General features: G+C 61.5%; 2 protein-coding genes across 2 annotated transcripts; one reads left to right on the top strand and one right to left on the bottom strand.

The window, feature by feature from the left end:
• The first annotated feature begins 413 nt into the window (after positions 1 to 413).
• PNKP (polynucleotide kinase 3'-phosphatase) lies at positions 414 to 6506 on the top strand. The gene is made up of 17 exons (XM_069458283.1): positions 414 to 525; positions 785 to 948; positions 1585 to 1631; positions 1982 to 2281; positions 3000 to 3079; positions 3168 to 3225; positions 3331 to 3438; positions 3681 to 3752; positions 4700 to 4748; positions 4832 to 4902; positions 4984 to 5076; positions 5152 to 5248; positions 5333 to 5394; positions 5551 to 5660; positions 5745 to 5832; positions 5922 to 5983; positions 6064 to 6506. The coding sequence occupies exons 2-17, from the start codon at positions 798 to 800 to the stop codon at positions 6179 to 6181; spliced, it is 1566 nt and encodes a 521-aa protein (XP_069314384.1). The 5' UTR covers positions 414 to 525; positions 785 to 797; the 3' UTR covers positions 6182 to 6506.
• A 923-nt stretch (positions 6507 to 7429) lies between these two features.
• On the bottom strand, positions 7430 to 16303 carry PTOV1 (PTOV1 extended AT-hook containing adaptor protein). Its single transcript, XM_069458284.1, has 12 exons — positions 15547 to 16303; positions 12862 to 12999; positions 12640 to 12722; positions 12508 to 12565; positions 12315 to 12422; positions 10703 to 10858; positions 9995 to 10084; positions 9803 to 9876; positions 9669 to 9726; positions 9020 to 9124; positions 7600 to 7797; positions 7430 to 7499 (listed from the first exon to the last, which is right to left on the bottom strand). Exons 1-12 carry the CDS (start codon positions 15715 to 15717, stop codon positions 7488 to 7490), a joined length of 1251 nt encoding a protein of 416 aa, XP_069314385.1. The 5' UTR covers positions 15718 to 16303; the 3' UTR covers positions 7430 to 7487.
• Positions 16304 to 16711: the final 408 nt, after the last annotated feature.

Raw genomic sequence — 16711 nt, 5'->3', positions numbered from 1 at the left:
TTACTACCACTCAAACATTTTTATAAGCTGTTTGTATGTATTAACTCCTTTAATCCTAGTAACACCATGAAGTGGAAACGATGATCCCCTTTATAGGCGGGAAAACTGCAGCATCGAGGGTAAAAGCAAAAGAACAAACGACCTAGGACTAGGGGTGCTGTCCGGGACGGGGGCTACTTCGACTAACAATGATCATCACATGGGAAAGAAAGCTTAGAGGTCAAAGTGGAAAGAAAATCTGTGAACGGAGGATCCGCTCCCCCTACTGGCCCAAGCGTCACGTTGCAGCAAGAGAGATGAAGGCCAGAGCTGCGGAAGCACCCTAAGAGCCAGAGGTCTGGAAGGGGGCGGGGCTGCCGTCGTGGGAGGAGCCAAGGCCCCGCCCCCCCCCCCCCCCCCCCGTGGGGTAAGTCATTTCCGTCCGCCGAGGCACAGAGAGCCGTCAGCCGAGGTGCAAGCCGAACACTTCGGGCAGCAACCGCGCCTTGGTCGGAAGTGACGCCTGAGCCCAAGCGGCGGGCACGGGTGAGTGTGGGGGCGAGACAGGGGCAAGCGGGAGGCTCTTGGCCTCTGCCTTGGGGAAGTAGGGATCCCACCTTGCCGACAAATGGAGCCGGCGTCGTCACCTGGGAAACAGCGCGAGCCCGAGGGCGGCGAGGGGGTGGGATTTCCGGAGCCCTTAGAGGCTGGAGGGAATTTCTGGTGGTAGTGGGAGGAGGCGGGACTTCCTGTAGCGACCTCGGGCGACTTGCAGCTGAAACCCATTTACCTGCTTCCTCCCTAGGCCGGCACCCAGGATGGCTGAAGTGGAGGTCCAGGGCCGCCTGTGGCTGGAGAGCCCCCCTGGAGGGGCGCCCCCAATCTTCCTGCCCTCAGGCGGGCAAGCCCTGGTCCTGGGCCGGGGACCCCTGACCCAGGTTACGGACCGGAAGTGCTCCCGAAACCAAGGTGGGCGGGACGGGGCCTGCTTCTGGAGCGGGAACACTGGCAGTGGGAAAGGTGAACAGTTAATCCAGTGAGGGAGACGGTTGGCTACTAGGTGGAATTGCGTGGTGTAGCCAGTCCCGAAGTTGGAAGGTGCCTTGTGGGGAGCACAGGAAGAGAAAGGTTGTGCTTGACTTAGAACTAGGCAGACCCTTTAGAGGAGAGGGGATGGAGCCACTCACGGGAGAATGGTCACTGGGCAGAGAAAGAGGCTCATAGGTCATCATGAAGGCCTGAAACAGGCCACAACCCTTGCCCTCCAGAGAGACGATCCTATGGAGAAAAGTAAATGTCTCTAGGAAGGGGTGGACGGTAACAAGCCAAGCCCAGCACCTGCATCTAGCCATACTTTTTGTCAAGGAGGAAGCCACTTCTGTAGAGAAAAGTACCCGTCCTGTCCCTGGGCAAGGACCAGTGTCAGGTAGTCCTAGTTCCTCTATCTGGCTATTGCATGTCAAGGAGCCAATCCAATTTAGAAACAAGCTGCCTCCTACTTCCTCCCGAATGGATGCTATAGCCTGCAGCTGGCGACACTCCCCAGCAATGAGGGAATCAATCAGTAAAGTGTGTAAATCCTGACTCTACCTCCTCCACCCTCAGTGGAGCTGGTTGCAGATCCTGAGACCCGGACAGTGGCAGTGAAACAGGTACCAGTTCCTCTGAAAGGGGAAGTAAGGCCTGGGGGTGGGGTTCAGGGAGAAATCACAAGCTAGCAGGTGAAGACCCATTAGAAAAATCTGATTGGCTGGGAGAGAAGGAGGTGTGGCCGGTAAAGCATTGCCTCCTTCAGTGAGGTGTCCGTTTCCTTTCAAATGGGACAACACTGGAAACCTGTAATCTTTCCAAAGCCCTAATTGGTGGTATGTAATGAAGAGGTGGGGCTTAGGGGTCTGATTGGTAGATGCAGAAAAGTATAAGTCCTTTCCCAGGGTATTTGATTGGAGGAGGTGTCCTGTGGGGGTGGAGCTAGTCACAGCTGCTCCCTCTTCCTCTGCAGCTGGGAGTTAACCCCTCAACTGCCGGGACTCAGGAGTTGAAGCCGGGGTTGGAGGGCACTCTAGGGGTGGGGGACACGCTATATTTGGTCAACGGCCTCCACCCGCTGACCCTGCGCTGGGAAGAGACCCGCACACCAGGATCCCAGCCAGATACTCCACCCGGCACCCCTCCGGTGGCTTCAGATGAGAAAGAGGAAGCTGAGCAGCAGAAAAAGCGAATGCGGAAGTCATCCCCCGGCTGGGAGAACTTGGGGAAGTTGTTAGTGTTCACACCATCTGGGGTGAAGCCCCAGCGCAAGGTGAGGGCTAAGGGATTGGTGACATACTGGGGACTTAATCCCAAGTTTGCTGTGTGCCCCCGTCTCTCAACTTCTTTTAACCTCCATGTACTGTTCTGAGAAATGGGCCTGATGGCAAACTACAGGGTCATTATAAGCATGGGGACAATGGTGTATGTCAGCTCCTGCCTGACCTACGTAACCACCCAGTAATCGGCAATGATCATGACCATGTCAGCAGGAGTTAGGAGTGTCTTTTTAGGGCCAGAGAGACTTGAGTTCAAAGGCTGTTACCGCCACATTCTCTGAGTCCCACTTCTTACCGCTACAATGGTGATTCCATGAAAAGCATGTGGCACAGTCCCTGATGTGCGCTTAGCACCGATCAAAGCTTTGCTCCTGTTTTTACTGTCATGGTTATTAACCCTGTGCAGTGGAGGAGGCCAGGGGAGAAAGGTGGCTAAGATACCCCCATTTTAAGGACTGGAGCACTGCGGCGGGGGCGCAGGGGTAGTGGGAGGCAGTGAAGATCTCAGGCTCTGCACTTGGGGCATCAGTGACACGTTCTTGCTGTGCCATGTCCTCACACAGACATGCAGGTGCTGTGTGACTCCGTTTCCCCATCTCTAAGATGGAGGTAGTAATAGACCCTGCCTCACAGGGTTGGTGTGAGTCAGCCTGAGTGAGGAGGGTCAGAGGTGTCACAGTGCTGCTGTTCCTCTTTTCTTGGCAACACCAGGTGGCTGGCTTTGATCTGGACGGGACCCTCATCACCACACTTTCTGGGAAGGTCTTTCCCACTGGACCCAGTGACTGGAGGTGACAAGAGGCAAGAGAAGGGCGTGAGTGAGGCCTGGAGTCCACCTCCGGGCCCCGGGTGACCCCTACTGCTTCCTACCCACCCTAGGATCTTATATCCAGAGATTCCGAGGAAGCTCCGGGAGCTGGAAGGCGAGGGCTACAAGGTGTGTGCACGCGATCTGTATATGCATGTGTGCATGTGTGTGCACCGCGGGTCAGACCAGGGCCCTGGTGATGAGGGCGCCTGGTGACACCCATCTGCTCCCCAGCTGGTAATCTTCACCAACCAGATGGGCATTGGTCGTGGGAAGCTGCCAGCAGAGGAGTTCAAGGCCAAGGTGGAAGCTGTGGTGGAGAAGTTGGGGGTCTCCTTCCAGGTACGGCTGGAAAAGAGGCTGAGGGGCTATGTGGGAGACCCAGAGAGGGGTATAAGACCCCAATTGAAGAAGAGGCCGAGCAGAGACCCTGGGATGAGGGGCGGAGACCTCAGGGGGATTATGCTGACAGAAACCCAGCTCTGGGTCACTGGCAGCTCTCCCTGCATTGGTGAGGGTTGGGGAAGCATCCAGTGGGTGCTCCAGGGGGAGCTGAGGATGGTGTGACCCCTCTCCATCCACAGGTGCTGGTGGCCACACACGCAGGCTTATACCGGAAGCCAGTGACTGGCATGTGGGACCATCTGCAGGAGCAGGTGAGCTGCACTGCCACTGGCCCCCGATCCCCCTGTCCCCCTGCCCCACTGCCACCCTCTTCCCTGCTCCAGCCTGCGCTCTGGTTCTCTGGTCCAGGCCTCTTTCTCACTCCTCCTCTCCTGTCCTCCTTTGGTCCCCACCCTCTGTTTGTACTTGTCACATCCTAGGTGTTCGTTTATGAGGACAGTGCTCTCAAACTCTGAAAATCAGAGTGGTCGAGAGAGACATTGCTCATTTGTTCATTCATTCCTTCCTGTGTGTGCATTTGTTCTGAAGTTCAGCCCGTTCTTGAGCTGAAGACATTAGTGAACGAGAAAACACGCTCGCGACAGCAGTGTGCAGCGAGGGCGGGACTGTGAGTGGGTAGACTGTGTATAAAATAGCAGAGTGAAACAAGACAAAGCAAGGTGTTGGTTTAGCTACAGTGCTCAAGGATGGCCTCTCTGAAAAGGTGACAAAGCAGGTGAGGGAGGGAGCCATGGATGCCTGGGGAGAGGCGCAGACTAGAGTAACAGCCAGTGCAAAGGCCCTGAGGTAGGGCCGGGTCTGGCATGGTTACTGGCAGTGGAGCAGCCCACGTGGCTGGACCTGAGTGAGCGAAGGGAGAGAGCAGGGTCTTGTGGGCCACAGTGAAGACTTTGCTTTCCCCTAGTGAGGTGGGAGCCAGGGAGGGCTGCGGAGAGGGGCTGCCAGCTGACATCGTGGGCACTGGCGCCGCCTGGTGGCCGCCTGGGGAACTGACGGGATCAGAGGCGGAGGCCTGGAGGCCTGGAGCAAGGTGATTTGAGTCGTCCAGGCAGAGGTGATGGTGGCGGGCTCCAGATGGGGGTGAGGACGTGAAAAGTCAGAGACCAGGCCTGGTGCAGGGCACAGCCCAAGCGGAGCAGCCCCAAGGAGCCCGGCAGACAGCCGTGGGAAGGGGGTCCTCACTGCCTGTCCTTCCCAGGCCAACGAGGGTGTGCCCATCTCCATCGGGGACAGTGTCTTCGTGGGAGGTAAGGCCCGGGGGCTCCTGTGGCTGGGCTGGGCCCCCCTGTCTGGGCTTGCTGGTGGAGAGAGGGGGTGTCCTGTGTTCCAGACGCAGCCGGACGCCCAGCCAACTGGGCCCCCGGGCGGAAGAAAAAGGACTTCTCTTGTGCAGATCGCCTGGTGAGGCCCCACCCCCTGTCTGCTTTCTACCCCGCCCCTTCGGGTCTGGCCCCACCCTCTGACCTCTGCCCTCACCCCCAGTTTGCCCTCAACCTTGGCCTGCCCTTCGCCACGCCGGAGGAGTTCTTTCTCAAGTGGCCAGTGGCCCGCTTCGAGCTCCCCGAGTTCGACCCGGTGAGGCCCGCGGTGGGCGGGGGAGGGCCCTGGGCCTGGGGCAAGGGTCTCACGCGTCTTGTCGGCCCCTCGCAGAGGACCATCTCCCACTCGGGGCCTCTCTGCCTCCCTGAGTCCAGCTCCCTCTTGAGCTCCAACCCGGAGGTGGTTGTCGCCGTGGGATTCCCCGGGGGTGAGACGCCCTGGCCTCTCCCTCTGGATGCCCGAGCCCCCGCCCGCTGGTCCCAGGCCACCCACTGACGCTTGCCCCCCACAGCCGGGAAGTCCACCTTCCTCAAGGAGCATCTGGTGTCCGCGGGATACGTCCACGTGAACAGGGTATGCTAGTCTGGCTGCGAGACCCCCACTGTGTTCAGCCCCCCGTCTCGCTTTGGGGACGCTTCTCCCGTCACTGCCCTGCTGTGCACCCCTGCTTCTCTGCCCCGTCTCGGGGTCTTCTCCCCGTTTGTGACCGGCTCTCCCCGTGTACCCCAGGACACGCTGGGCTCCTGGCAGCGGTGTGTGACCACGTGTGAGACAGCTCTAAAGCAAAGGAAACGGGTCGTGATCGACAACACGAACCCAGACGTCCCCAGCCGGGCCAGGTACCAGGGTCACGTGGGAGGCACCCGGTGGGGTGGGGTGGGCTGGGGCCCACGGACAGCGCTGCAGCTTCTGGGGCCCAACAGGTACATCCAGTGCGCCAGAGACGCGGGCGTCCCCTGCCGCTGTTTCCTCTTCACCGCCACCCTGGAGCAGGCGCGCCACAACAACCGGGTGAGCCGCTGCGCCCCGCGAGCCCTCCTGCCCCCCGGAGCCCCTGCCCCGGCCTGACCCCGGGCCTGCCGCCCTCCCGACCCCCGCAGTTCCGCGAGATGACCAGCTCTTCCCACGCACCCGTGTCGGACATGGTCATGTTTGGCTACAGGTACCACTGGGGGCGGGCGTAGGGTGGCGCAGCGGGCAGGCAGCGGCCTGGCCTCCCCTCACTGTCCCATCCGCCGCCAGGAAGCAGTTCGAGGCCCCTACGCTGGCCGAAGGCTTCTCGGAGATCCTGGAGATCCCGTTCCGGCTGAGCCCGGAGCCGCGGCTCGAGCGGCTGTACCGCCAGTTCTCCGACGGCTGAGCCGCGCCCGTCCGCAATAAACGCTGCTTTCCTCGAGCTTGGCCCGCGCTTTGCTGGGAGGAAGGGGGTCCTCACTGGGGGTAGGCCAGGGCTTGCCTCAGGCGGCTCCATTTGTTTCTTGCACAGACTGAGGCTTTAGGGACATTGTCAGGAAACAGTAAGTGGGGCCGGGGGCTGGCTCTGCCCATCTGTCCCTCTGGGTCCGGACGCAGCTTGCTTTGGAGGGAGACCTGTGTTCAGTTCCAGGACCCTGCCAAGGCCCTGCGGGGGGATTTAGGCTTTCCTGAGACCTGGCTGTGGGCACTTCAGACGGGGGGGGGGGGGGGGGGTGGAGAAGCTGGGGGGCAAGGCCCTCAGTGGGCCCCTCGAGAGCTCGCAGTGAGCCCCTTGGCCCAACCTAGACCTTGTTTCAATGACATGAGGACAAAACCCAGGGCCCAGGTTCTGACACTGGATGGGAACCCAGTGCACATAGGTCTGGCCCTGCCGCTGGGACATTACAGAGACGCCAGGAGCCAGGCCAGCCCTGGGACGCCACAGCTGGAGCCACCACACAGGCAGGGAGTGCCGCAGCCCAGCTGTTTTCTGCTTACAGCCCAAACGAGGCCTGTCGGAGCTGGGAGCCACCGCAGCAGCTCCACACTGAGCCCTGTCTGGCCTCCCAGCTCCAGTGACAGTGATCGCAAAGGCGTGGCCCCCAGCCTCCCCTAGAAACTTGTCAGACACACGTTCCCAGGTGCCATCTAGACAGACTCAGGGCCTGGGCCTCAGGGGACCCGGATGGTACCAGCCTGAGGACTGTAGCCAGGGGGAAGGGCCGGCCCCAGGGCAGTGAGCGGAGGCAGCAGGTAGGTTTTAAAAGGCTTTATTGGGGCAACATACAAGGGTAGGGACCATCCTTGGAGACCTCAGGACGCTGTCCTCCATGTTGCTGGGCAGTTGCAGTCCCCAGGGGCCCCAGCTCAGAAGCATCTCACCTGGGGGCAGGGGACACAGTGGGAGGGGCTGGCCCAGGGCTCTGGAGCACGGGCCCTGCTGCACCACCACCACTAGCCCCCAAGTCCCCCTCCTAGGCCTGGGTGCTGCACTTCCTGCTGCCCCGGGAACCCCCTTCCCTACCGCGGGTGGGGCTGGAGTTTCCCAGGCAGCTTGAGACCACTGCTCTGGCCTTCCCAAGGCCAGGGTCACCCTGCTGCTTCCTGAAAGCCCCAGCACGTCCTGCACACCACACAGTCACACCACTCACCAGTCTCTGCGGGGGCCTCGTCTGTGACTCCCGGAGGGGGCCCAGCCTGGGAGGTGGCCACTACCCCCCCATCTGTGGGAGGAAACGAGGTAAGAGTCAGCGGCAGGGGTCGGGTGAGGGCAGGGGTTGGGTGAGGGCACGGGCCGGGGGAGCACAAACACCCCTGCCTCACCCCTCGCTGCTGCTGCTCCTGCTCCAGGTTCCGCTGCAGGACCTGCTGCTGGTTGGCGATGACGCGCCGGATGCCGTTGACGAAGTTGCTCTGGTCGTGGGGGATGAGGCCGATGAAGATCTTCTTCTCCGAGGAGTACAGGAGCATGAGCACGCGGATCTCACACGAAGCCTTGTAGGAAAAGTGCACGCAGCCGGCCTGGCAGGCGCGGGGCGCAGTGTCAGGGGACGCCCCGCTGCAAGGGCCAGCGTCCCTCAGACCAGGATTGGTGCCACGGAATGCGCCGTGAGCCAGGTGCATCCGAACTGCTTTGTCCTCATGGCCCCCCAGGGGTGGGCACCGCCATTACCCCAACCTGGGGGGCCAAGGAGACAGCGGCCAAGAGCCACAGGGGGGCTCAGGGCCAAGGGGCTCTGCACAGAGGGCCCCGGGGACCTGTGTGGAACAAGCTCCAAGGAGATCGCAGTGCCCGCTGCACAGAGCCGCCACCACCTGACACAGGTGCGCAGCAGCGGCCCCCAGCCACAGCTCCGAGTGGCTGGAAGGGGAGGCGGGGCTGCGCAACCTCCCAGCTCCGTCCCCATGTGATGACCAGCAGTTTTGTGTAACGACACCACCACCAATGGGTACAGTGACCAAATGCTCCCTGCGTCCGTCCCTGATGGGTCTCACTGGACCCTACACAGGAACGGTCCCCACTGTACAGAGGAGAAACCGAGGCTGAGAACTCGAGAGACTTGCAAGGCTTAGCTCTGTGCGCTGCCTGGGGACCACAGAGTGAGTGACAGGTCCGCAGAGGGAGCTCTCTGAGAGCTCCTGGGCAGGCGAGGCGGTCCCTGTGCCCTCTCCTTGCATCACCCACCCGAGCCAACAGTGCCCAGAAGAGCCCGCAGCCCCGACGCAGGAGCCCAAGCAACCCAGTGGAGGCCCGCCCTGCACCGGGTGAGGCAGTGGGGCCCGGGGTGCGCGGGGCCTTTGCAGGGTTCCCGAGGGAACTCATGTTGTCAACCCCATGACGCTGCTTTAATGCAAACGCAATACACAGCCAGGCCCTCGAGTGCACGATTTCATGGCTGTTATTACACAAACTGATGTCAAGGGAACAGTAAAGAAACCTGGGGACAGAGACCCCAGTACGCGAGCAGCCAGGAGGCAGACCCACCGAGGCCCCGAGAGAGGACTCAGCCGAGAGCAAGCGGACAAGATGACCGCCAGGTACCCTGGGACCGTGGGCTGGAGGCAGACAGCCCTCCCTGCCTGGCGGGGTGAGGACAGCTCCCAGGAGCCACCAGCACAGCCCGGAGTGTCCCCAACCTCAGGCTGCCGTCACCTCCCCAGTCGGTGCAGGAAACCGGCACTCGGTTCACCTGAGCGTCGCCCACCCGGAGCGGCCCCCGCCCGGTCCCGCGGCCCCACTCACGAAGCCGTTGTCCATGATCCGGCACAGGCTCTTCAGCGTCTCCATGTCCTTGGTGAAGTGGAACTGCACCAGGCGCGAGTTCCGGAACAGCGGCACCAGGGTGGTCTGCGGGCCGGGGAGGGGCCCCGCGCGCTCAGCCTCCACCCGCAGCGGCCCGGGCCAGGACGGGACCGAGGCACCCATCAATGCGGCACGCGCCACAGTGCTCGCCAAGTGTCACCTCCACAGCAGGAACCCGGAGTCTGCCCCTCGCCCCACTCCTCCACCAGCCCCGGCCCCTGGGGGTCCCGCTAGGCCAGTCTCAAATGCCCCTGCTTCCCCCCCCACCCTTGGCGGCCACTGCCTGGGTCCAGGCCACCTCCGCCTCCCCACATTTACAGCCCATCGTCACCCCAGTCCCGCCTCACTCAGTCCTGGGCTCCCCGGAGCCTCAGAGCTCCACCTCCACCTGCTGCACAGGTGCGGCTGTCCCCCGCCTGGCCGCGCGGCTGTCCCCCGCCTGGCCGCGCGGCTGTCCCCCGCCTGGCCGCGCGCCCGCCTTCAGCCCGCTCAGCCGCTGCTCCTCCAGCTGCCAGCTCGCGGGACCTGCCGGGGAAGCGCCCTTGCCACCCCGCCTGCCACCCGGAACGAGGCCTCCCCCCTCGCTCACCAGCAGCTGCTGCGGGATGAGCTGCATGTACAGCTTCCTCGGCCACTGCTCGGTCCTCCTGTGGGGCACGAGGGGGGAGCGTCAGGCGGCCCGTCCCACAGAGACACCGCCCCTGGCCCCAGCCCGGCACTCACAGGATCTCCCCTTGGTTCACGTAGACGTGAGACGGCAGCCACCTCTTGGACCGGCTGTTGGGCTCAGGCCTGGGCTTTTGAGGGAGACGAGAAGAGGAGACCTCAGGGGGACGCCTGGACCCCAGCACCCCTCATGGCCCGGACTCAGCGAGGATGCGGCGACCCCAGATCCCCAGGCCACCCAGGGCTCACCTCCTGCCACTCCATGACGCCGCTCCACGCCAGAAACTTGTTGTTGACGATCTGGACTGGGCCTGCGTTAACGCCACCAGGTCCCACTGCCTGTCGGAGGGGAAGGAGGGATGGGAGAGGGGGCCAGCCTCCTGGGAAACCTCAGTGCTGTGTGGGACCTCCTGTCCCTTCCTTCCACGCTGGTCTGTCAGCCCCAGCCATCCTCCTGCCCTGGCCCCACAGCCTCAGGGAACTCCTCAGAGCTGGCCCTCCCCGTCACCTGCTCAGAGCCTCCCATGGCTCCCCAGTGCCCTGAGACCCAGCCCCTCACCCAGAGCACGAAGCCCACAGAATCTCTCTAATAACTGGGCAGCCGTGTCTGTTACACAAGCTGGAACACTTCTGAGAAAAGGGGGCACCATCCATTAGCAAGGTGTGACCAGGACACAGGGTCACCCCCCAGAGCCTTCTGGCCTCACACAGGCCCTCCTCTCCTTGATGAGCGCCACCCAGCCAGCCCCACCCCCGGAAGCCTCCTGAGGCCATTTCTCCCACCAAGCTCTGACAGCAATGAGCCTCAGCCTGCTCTCTGGCTGCCCAGCTCCTGCCATCACATCACCCTCTGCCCACAGTGAGTCCGGCCACGTGTGACTGGGGAGGCCAGGGGCTGGCCTGGGCCTAACTCCTCTCTGTCCCCGAGTGGGGGCAGGCAGAGCTCAGCTGGCATACCTGCTTGCGGGTTGTGATGACCTGCCGGATGGCGTTGACGAAGCCACTCTGGTCGTAGGGGATGAGGCCCATGAAGATCTTCTTCTTGGACGAGTACAGGAGCATGAGCACCCGCACCTCGCAGGGGGAGATGTGGGGGAAGAGCATGCAGCCCGCCTGGGGAGAGGCGGCAGGTCAGGGACCCTGCGGGCACTGCCAGGGGCCGCTCGCGCACCACGCTAACCCAGGGCCGCCCCATCCGGCGAGTCGTCAGCGGACAGAAGCCCTCAAAGTCAAGGCTGTGTCACTCACAAGGGGCTTGCAGACAAAACAAGAGCATGTGATGTGCATCTCACTGTCTGCCCCCACCCTGCAGTGACTGGTGGGTCAAGGGTGGCACCAGGGACCCACGTTTGGGGTGTGAGGACCCTGCAAAGGCTCCGAGTGCTGTGCACCCTGCTCGGTGCAAACCCGGCTCTGCCACTGCCTGTGTGGCCGAAGGTAAGCCACCTCCTGTTTCTAACCTCAGTTTCCTCATCTGTAAAACGGGTGGAACAGCACGTATAGCAAGTACTACGTAAATCAGTTAAATGAGGTGCTGGTGCCCGTTTGATGGGACACGGGAGGACAGGAGCCCGACAGCTGTCCCCAACTATGGCGTCTGAACAAAGGGGTGTGCACATCCCAGAACGCTCACGCCCACCCCCACTGGCCCACCTCCTGGAACACTCTCCCCTCCACGCTGCCAGCCCAACCTCTCAACCCCGGGGCCAGCCCAGGGACCACCCGCTCAGGGTCCCACCCCTGGCCTCCCAGGCCACACGGATGGCAGGTGCTCATATCCATTGTCCCTATACACTGGGGCCCCAGGGCTGGGCGCAGCAGGTCCTCAGCAGACGGTGCTGAGCGAGTGAGGCACAAGCTCGGTGTGTCCAGGTGCTGAGGGAGAGGGAGCCGCCTGGACATCAGCAGCGCACATGACGCCCTGGACGCCGGGGAGGCAGACTGTGCCAAAGGGGAACTGGGACCGGGGATGATCCCAGAGTCAAGTCCACTGGGCAGACGACTCGCTCCCAGCCCTCCCCAGCACCGCCTGCAGCCTGGCCCTCTCCTCCCGAACCACCCCGTGCCCCGCGTCCAGCTGTGTTTACTGAGCATCGTGTACTAAAAACACCGTTTCAAGCACCTCACAGAAACTCACTCGCTCCAGCCTCCCAGTGACCCTACGAAGGCCTACTGTTAGCCCATTTCACAGATGAGGAAACCGAGCCCCCGACACAAACTCTTGCCCCTAGCCACACCCATTTCCCGGGTCCCTGCTATGTGCTGTGTCCCCAACAGGGCCAGCCCAGGTCCCTCTACTCACTCACATCCCCGACAGCCAGCTCTCAGCCAGAAGCTCCCTGGGGTGGCTTTGGCTCTGCTCTACTGAGAATTCCTCAGATCTTAATTTGTAGACAGGGCCTGAGATGCCACGAGAGGGAACAACTACCCCAGGTCCCCAGGAGCCATGGCCGGGGCCCCAGCACCCTGCCTGGGATGGCCTGGGCAGAGCTCTGCCTCCCGCTGCCTGGGGTCACCAGAGCGTTCTGCTAATGAGGGTGCCGCCCCGCGCCCCGCCTGCCCGACTCACGAAGCCGTTGCCCATGATGCGGCAGAGCCCCTTGAGCGAGTCACAGTCTCTGTTGGTGAAGTGGAACTGTGCCAGCTGGGAGTTGCGGAACAGGGGGCCCAGCGTGGTCTGGGGACAACAAAGGGACGGCTGGGTCAGTGCTGGGACGTGGGGTGCTCTGGGGAGTGGGCCAAGGACGGGGCGCAGGTCTCACCAGCAGCTGCTGCGGGATCAGCTGCATGATCAGCTTCTGTGGCCACTGGTCAGTCTCCCTGCGGGAAGGGGTAGGTCAGAGAGGGCCACCCGCTGCCCCCGCCACCCAGCCGCCTGGCCTCCGGGCACTCACAGGTTCTCGCCTTGGTTCACGTAGGCCTGGCAGGGCAGGGCCCGCTTCAGCTTGGCGGTGGAGTCAGAGTAGGGTCTGCGTTTCTGTGGGGGCAGGAGGGGCGTCACAGCAATAGCCTAGACGCCCAGACCTGTCCCCCACCCACAGGGACAGACGGGAACCTGGAAGCCAGCCCTCTGCCCCCACAGGAACTCACAGGGGACCCGACACAGACCAGCTCACCTCCTGCCACTCCAGGACGCCACTCCAGGCCAGCAGCTTGTTGCTGAGCCGGTGCTCACTCACAGCCAGACCCCCAAGGGTGAGGCCGGGCGAGGAGGGACTGATGGGACCCAGGGCCCCGAAGACCCGAGCACCTTCCTGCAGTTGGATGGGGGGAGGGGAAGTGAGTGGGAAAACAGGCCAGGGGACCTGCAAGGACAGGCAGAGCCTACATATCCCAGAGGTGACAACATCCCAATATTAAGACCCAAATCCTCTGCTGAAAACTTCCAAACTTTTTCCCCCAGTGGTCAGGACCAGGAGAGGCTGACCCTCATGTCCTTTTCTGCTGCCCGCCCCCCCCCAGCCCACTGGTTACCACGACACTGGCCCAAGCAGAGTCCTGAAAGCCTGTTCCCCTCCAGGCTTCGCCCCAGCTGTGCTCAGCCTGGAATGCCACCGCCTCGGGAGGCGCCAGCCAGCTGGCAGGGAGTTCCCATTCCCAGGCTGGGCCCAGGGATTCCCTGCAGCCCCCACAAGGCACAGCCAGCCTGGTCCGTCTGGCACACTGGCCTGCCCCGTCCCTCCCATGCTCAGAACCCTCCTAAGACTCTTCGTCAACCTCAAGAGAAAGTTCACACTCCCCTCTGGCTCGTGCCAGTGCCAACCTTTCCAGGCCTTCGGCCTGCCCTGCACGCACCAGGCTGACCCCAGCGACGCAGGGACGAAGCAACCAGAAACCTACAAAGGAACAGAACCAACCAGAAGCAAGACAGCAGGGAGGTGGGGAAACATTTGGAAGAGAAGCAGGACAACACCTGGAGGGGTCTCACACCAAAACACTTGCAAAACCCCAGGAGAACAAACGTTTGAGCAATAAAGCCAAACAAAGCTACAAATTCTACTCGCAGGGCACTCTGCCAATAATCTTTTTAAAACCAAAAACATCTCAAACAACAGAAAGCTCTAGAAACAGCTGGGCAGCAGGAAACCCATGAAAATCGCAGCAAAAAAAAATTCATAACGGTGGTTTCTTTTTGTCTTATTACGAATGGGTATTTTCCAAATTTCCTACGAAAAACGAGATCTTTTGTCCCAGAATAACAACAGGCAGAAAAAAATTTATTTTGTGGGAACTAACACCTGAACAAACATGCTGTCCACCTGGGCAGGCGACTCTGGCACTTGGGCAATCGTACAAAATCAGGGAGAAAACCAGAGAGCATGTTGGTGTGAGAACGTGCTGGTGTGTGTTTAAGGCTGGAGCACGTCTGAGATGGAGGCTGGGTGGCGAAGCCCGGGATTTACAGCACCTGAGAAAATGTAGCTAATGTACACAGCTGGAGGGCTTTCGAAATGACGGCGTGCTTGCAACTTACAAATTTTGAACTGGGCTATCTGGACTGCACATGTTTTAGAACTGTGTACATGGCCACACACGTACGCATTTACTGCCACCAAGACAGGTTTAAGATCAGGTGAATGCACGTAAGGGCCCAATGTAAGTTCCAGCAACACATTTAACGGTTGCTTGTTTGGGAGAGTGGGTTGACTTAGGACTCGAAAGGTGTTTGGATCTGCAGCCATGTGTGTAAAGACCAGGAATGCTTGCCCAAAACCCGAGATAGGAGGATCGCTTTTAATGACTAGGTTTAAAGTGCAACCCTAATGGAAATCTCACATCTGGGCAAGGTGTGCAAAATTGCGCTGTGTCTGACATCTGATTTGTTATTGTTTACTGCACAGGGAAGCCCATTTGATATCTGGACTGAGGTTTAATGCCTTAGGATGCATGTTTAAGGACTCAGGAAGCACTCTGGAACTAGATGTGAAAGCTGAAGGCAGGGGAGCGGAGGGGTATGCTGGAAGTTTTGGGAGGTGATCAGACTCTGGGTATTCGTGTTTAACAGCCCAGGAAGCCTGTCTGAGGCTTGAGTAGAACTGACATAGCTCTGCCACGAACAGCGTTGGGGCAGTGTATTTAAGAAGTGAGCTTGAACACAAGCCCAGAGGAAATCTCACCTCGGAGCAAGCTATGTGCAGTTTTATGACCTCAGATAAGCCTTTAAGGTTTCTGAAAAGCATGTGCGTGTTTTGGGTCTGGGGAAGCGTGTGCAGTCTAACATATCTGCAAAGCTAAATATTTACGTTTAAGGTCTGGTATCATTGCAATCCATAAAGGCATCCCACATTTGGACGAAGAGTGCAAATTCTGAGTGCGCACGCCACGAGCACCGTGCAGACCCAGGGGAGAACGCCCCCGGGTGCAACATCTGGGCGCGCGAGTGCAAACGCGGGCCCCCCGCCCCCCCCCCGCTCGCCGCCAGCCCCCAGTCCTTTCCCCCATTTCCAGATTTCCAGCCCGCAGAGAGACTAACTTTCCAACTGGAAAAACAAGCGCGCATGCCGGCCGTCTTCCCGCCGGCCCCCACCCCGCATTTAAATCGGGACGCGGAGTCAGCAGTAATTTGAGCCCGCCCCGCCCCCGTATACCCCCCCACTCCGGCCCAAACGCGTAACAAAGGGGAGAGTCGGGCGCGTACCACCAGGGGTTCCACGGGGGAACCTGACCCCAGGCGGGACCACCCATGGGCCACAAGAGAGACCCCAAAGTGGAGGGGGGCCGCGGACAAAGGCACGAGCCCAGGGGAAGAGCCAGCGGGGGCGGGGCCGTGGAAAGCTCTGGAAAAAGGGCGGGGGGCTCACCATGGGAGGGGCCGAGCGGGCCCGGATCCGCGGCGGCTGAGGGCCTCGGGGGCTGGCCGGCCAGGAGCGCGAGCGGACGGCACGGACTACGAGGGGCCGCGGGGGGCGGCCGCGACCCCCGAGGGGGCCGCCAGCGCCGGAGCGGTGCGGGGCACGGCGCGGACGGACCATGGCGAGCGCGGGCCGACGGGCTGGGGGCTGCCGCGGGCCACACGGAGGGCTGCGGGCTCCACCGACTGAGGGCGCGGGCGCGCGGCTTCGGGGGAGACGGGCCGAGCTGTACCAAGCGCGGGGGACGCGCCGCCGGAGAGGGGTCGCCGCAGCCAAACCACTGCGGCGGGCGGGGGAGCCGGCGCGTACCAAGTGCGTGCGGGGGCGTGGCCGGCGCGTACCAACCCGGGCGGGCGTAGGAAACGCAGGGCTCGAGGGGAATGTGCGATCGGAAGGGACTACGGGCGCTCCAGCAAGGGGGGAGGAACTGGGAGGACGTGCGAGAAACAACTTCACGGGGGCGTGGCGGGAACGGAAGGCGACACCAAAGGCGGGGGGACGAGAGACGACACCAAGTTGATCCGTGCTGGGGGCGGAACACCGGAGACCTTACCGAGAGCCCCGGGACCGCGGAGCCAGAAGACTACACCAAAAGACCTCGGGAAAGAGGGGAGGGCGGATAATGGGCCTGGGAGCCTACCAAGAGGCGTGGGGTACGGATTGCACCACGCAGGAGAGGGCTTGGGGTTTGCAGGCGGTGACGTGGCTGGGTGGTGGGTTAGGGACCACAACTCCCAGCAGGCCCCGCGCGGCCTGGGCGGGGCCAGCGGGCCCAGGAGGACCCCCCCGTCCCCTCCAGCCACAGACGCGTGCCCATTGGCCCCCGCGCCGGGCTCCGCCCACCGCCCCTCAACTCCTCCAAGCTTCTGTCTGTCCCTGGCCATTCGTCGATTCACTTAATGGCTCAACTAAAATGACTTCGTAGTCACTTACTAGCAGTTTTGTAAGATTTCTTCTCTCAGTTTCACTGTTTCTTAAATGTGAATAATGTTTAACCTTGGAGTGGTTATGAGCATCAAATGAGTTAATAAAATGTCAGGATAAGTGCTTGGCACCGTAACTATTCGATTGTTAGCTTTTCTTTTTTTAAAAAAATCTGTTATTAGTAACGTGT

This window comes from Eulemur rufifrons, chromosome 24 (assembly GCF_041146395.1).
Source record: "Eulemur rufifrons isolate Redbay chromosome 24, OSU_ERuf_1, whole genome shotgun sequence".
Taxonomy (NCBI): Eukaryota; Metazoa; Chordata; class Mammalia; order Primates; family Lemuridae; genus Eulemur; species Eulemur rufifrons.
Note: the sequence above shows the minus strand (reverse complement) of the source record. Positions and strands in the feature narration are given on the sequence as shown.

Bases quoted from the DNA above. Each gene is read 5' to 3' on its own strand.
- PNKP (XM_069458283.1), top strand. From the start codon at position 798: ATGGCTGAAGTGGAGGTCCAGGGCCGCCTGTGGCTGGAGAGCCCCCCT. The intron at 5,249-5,332 runs GTGAGACGCCCT...TGCCCCCCACAG, and splicing joins CGCCGTGGGATTCCCCGGGG to CCGGGAAGTCCACCTTCCTC. The intron at 5,395-5,550 runs GTATGCTAGTCT...CGTGTACCCCAG, and splicing joins GATACGTCCACGTGAACAGG to GACACGCTGGGCTCCTGGCA.
- PTOV1 (XM_069458284.1), bottom strand. From the start codon at position 15,717: ATGGTCCGTCCGCGCCGTGCCCCGCACCGCTCCGGCGCTGGCGGCCCC. The intron at 12,423-12,507 runs GTGAGACCTGCG...TGTTGTCCCCAG, and splicing joins TGATCCCGCAGCAGCTGCTG to ACCACGCTGGGCCCCCTGTT. The intron at 10,859-12,314 runs GTGAGTCGGGCA...GCCTCTCCCCAG, and splicing joins GCATCATGGGCAACGGCTTC to GCGGGCTGCATGCTCTTCCC.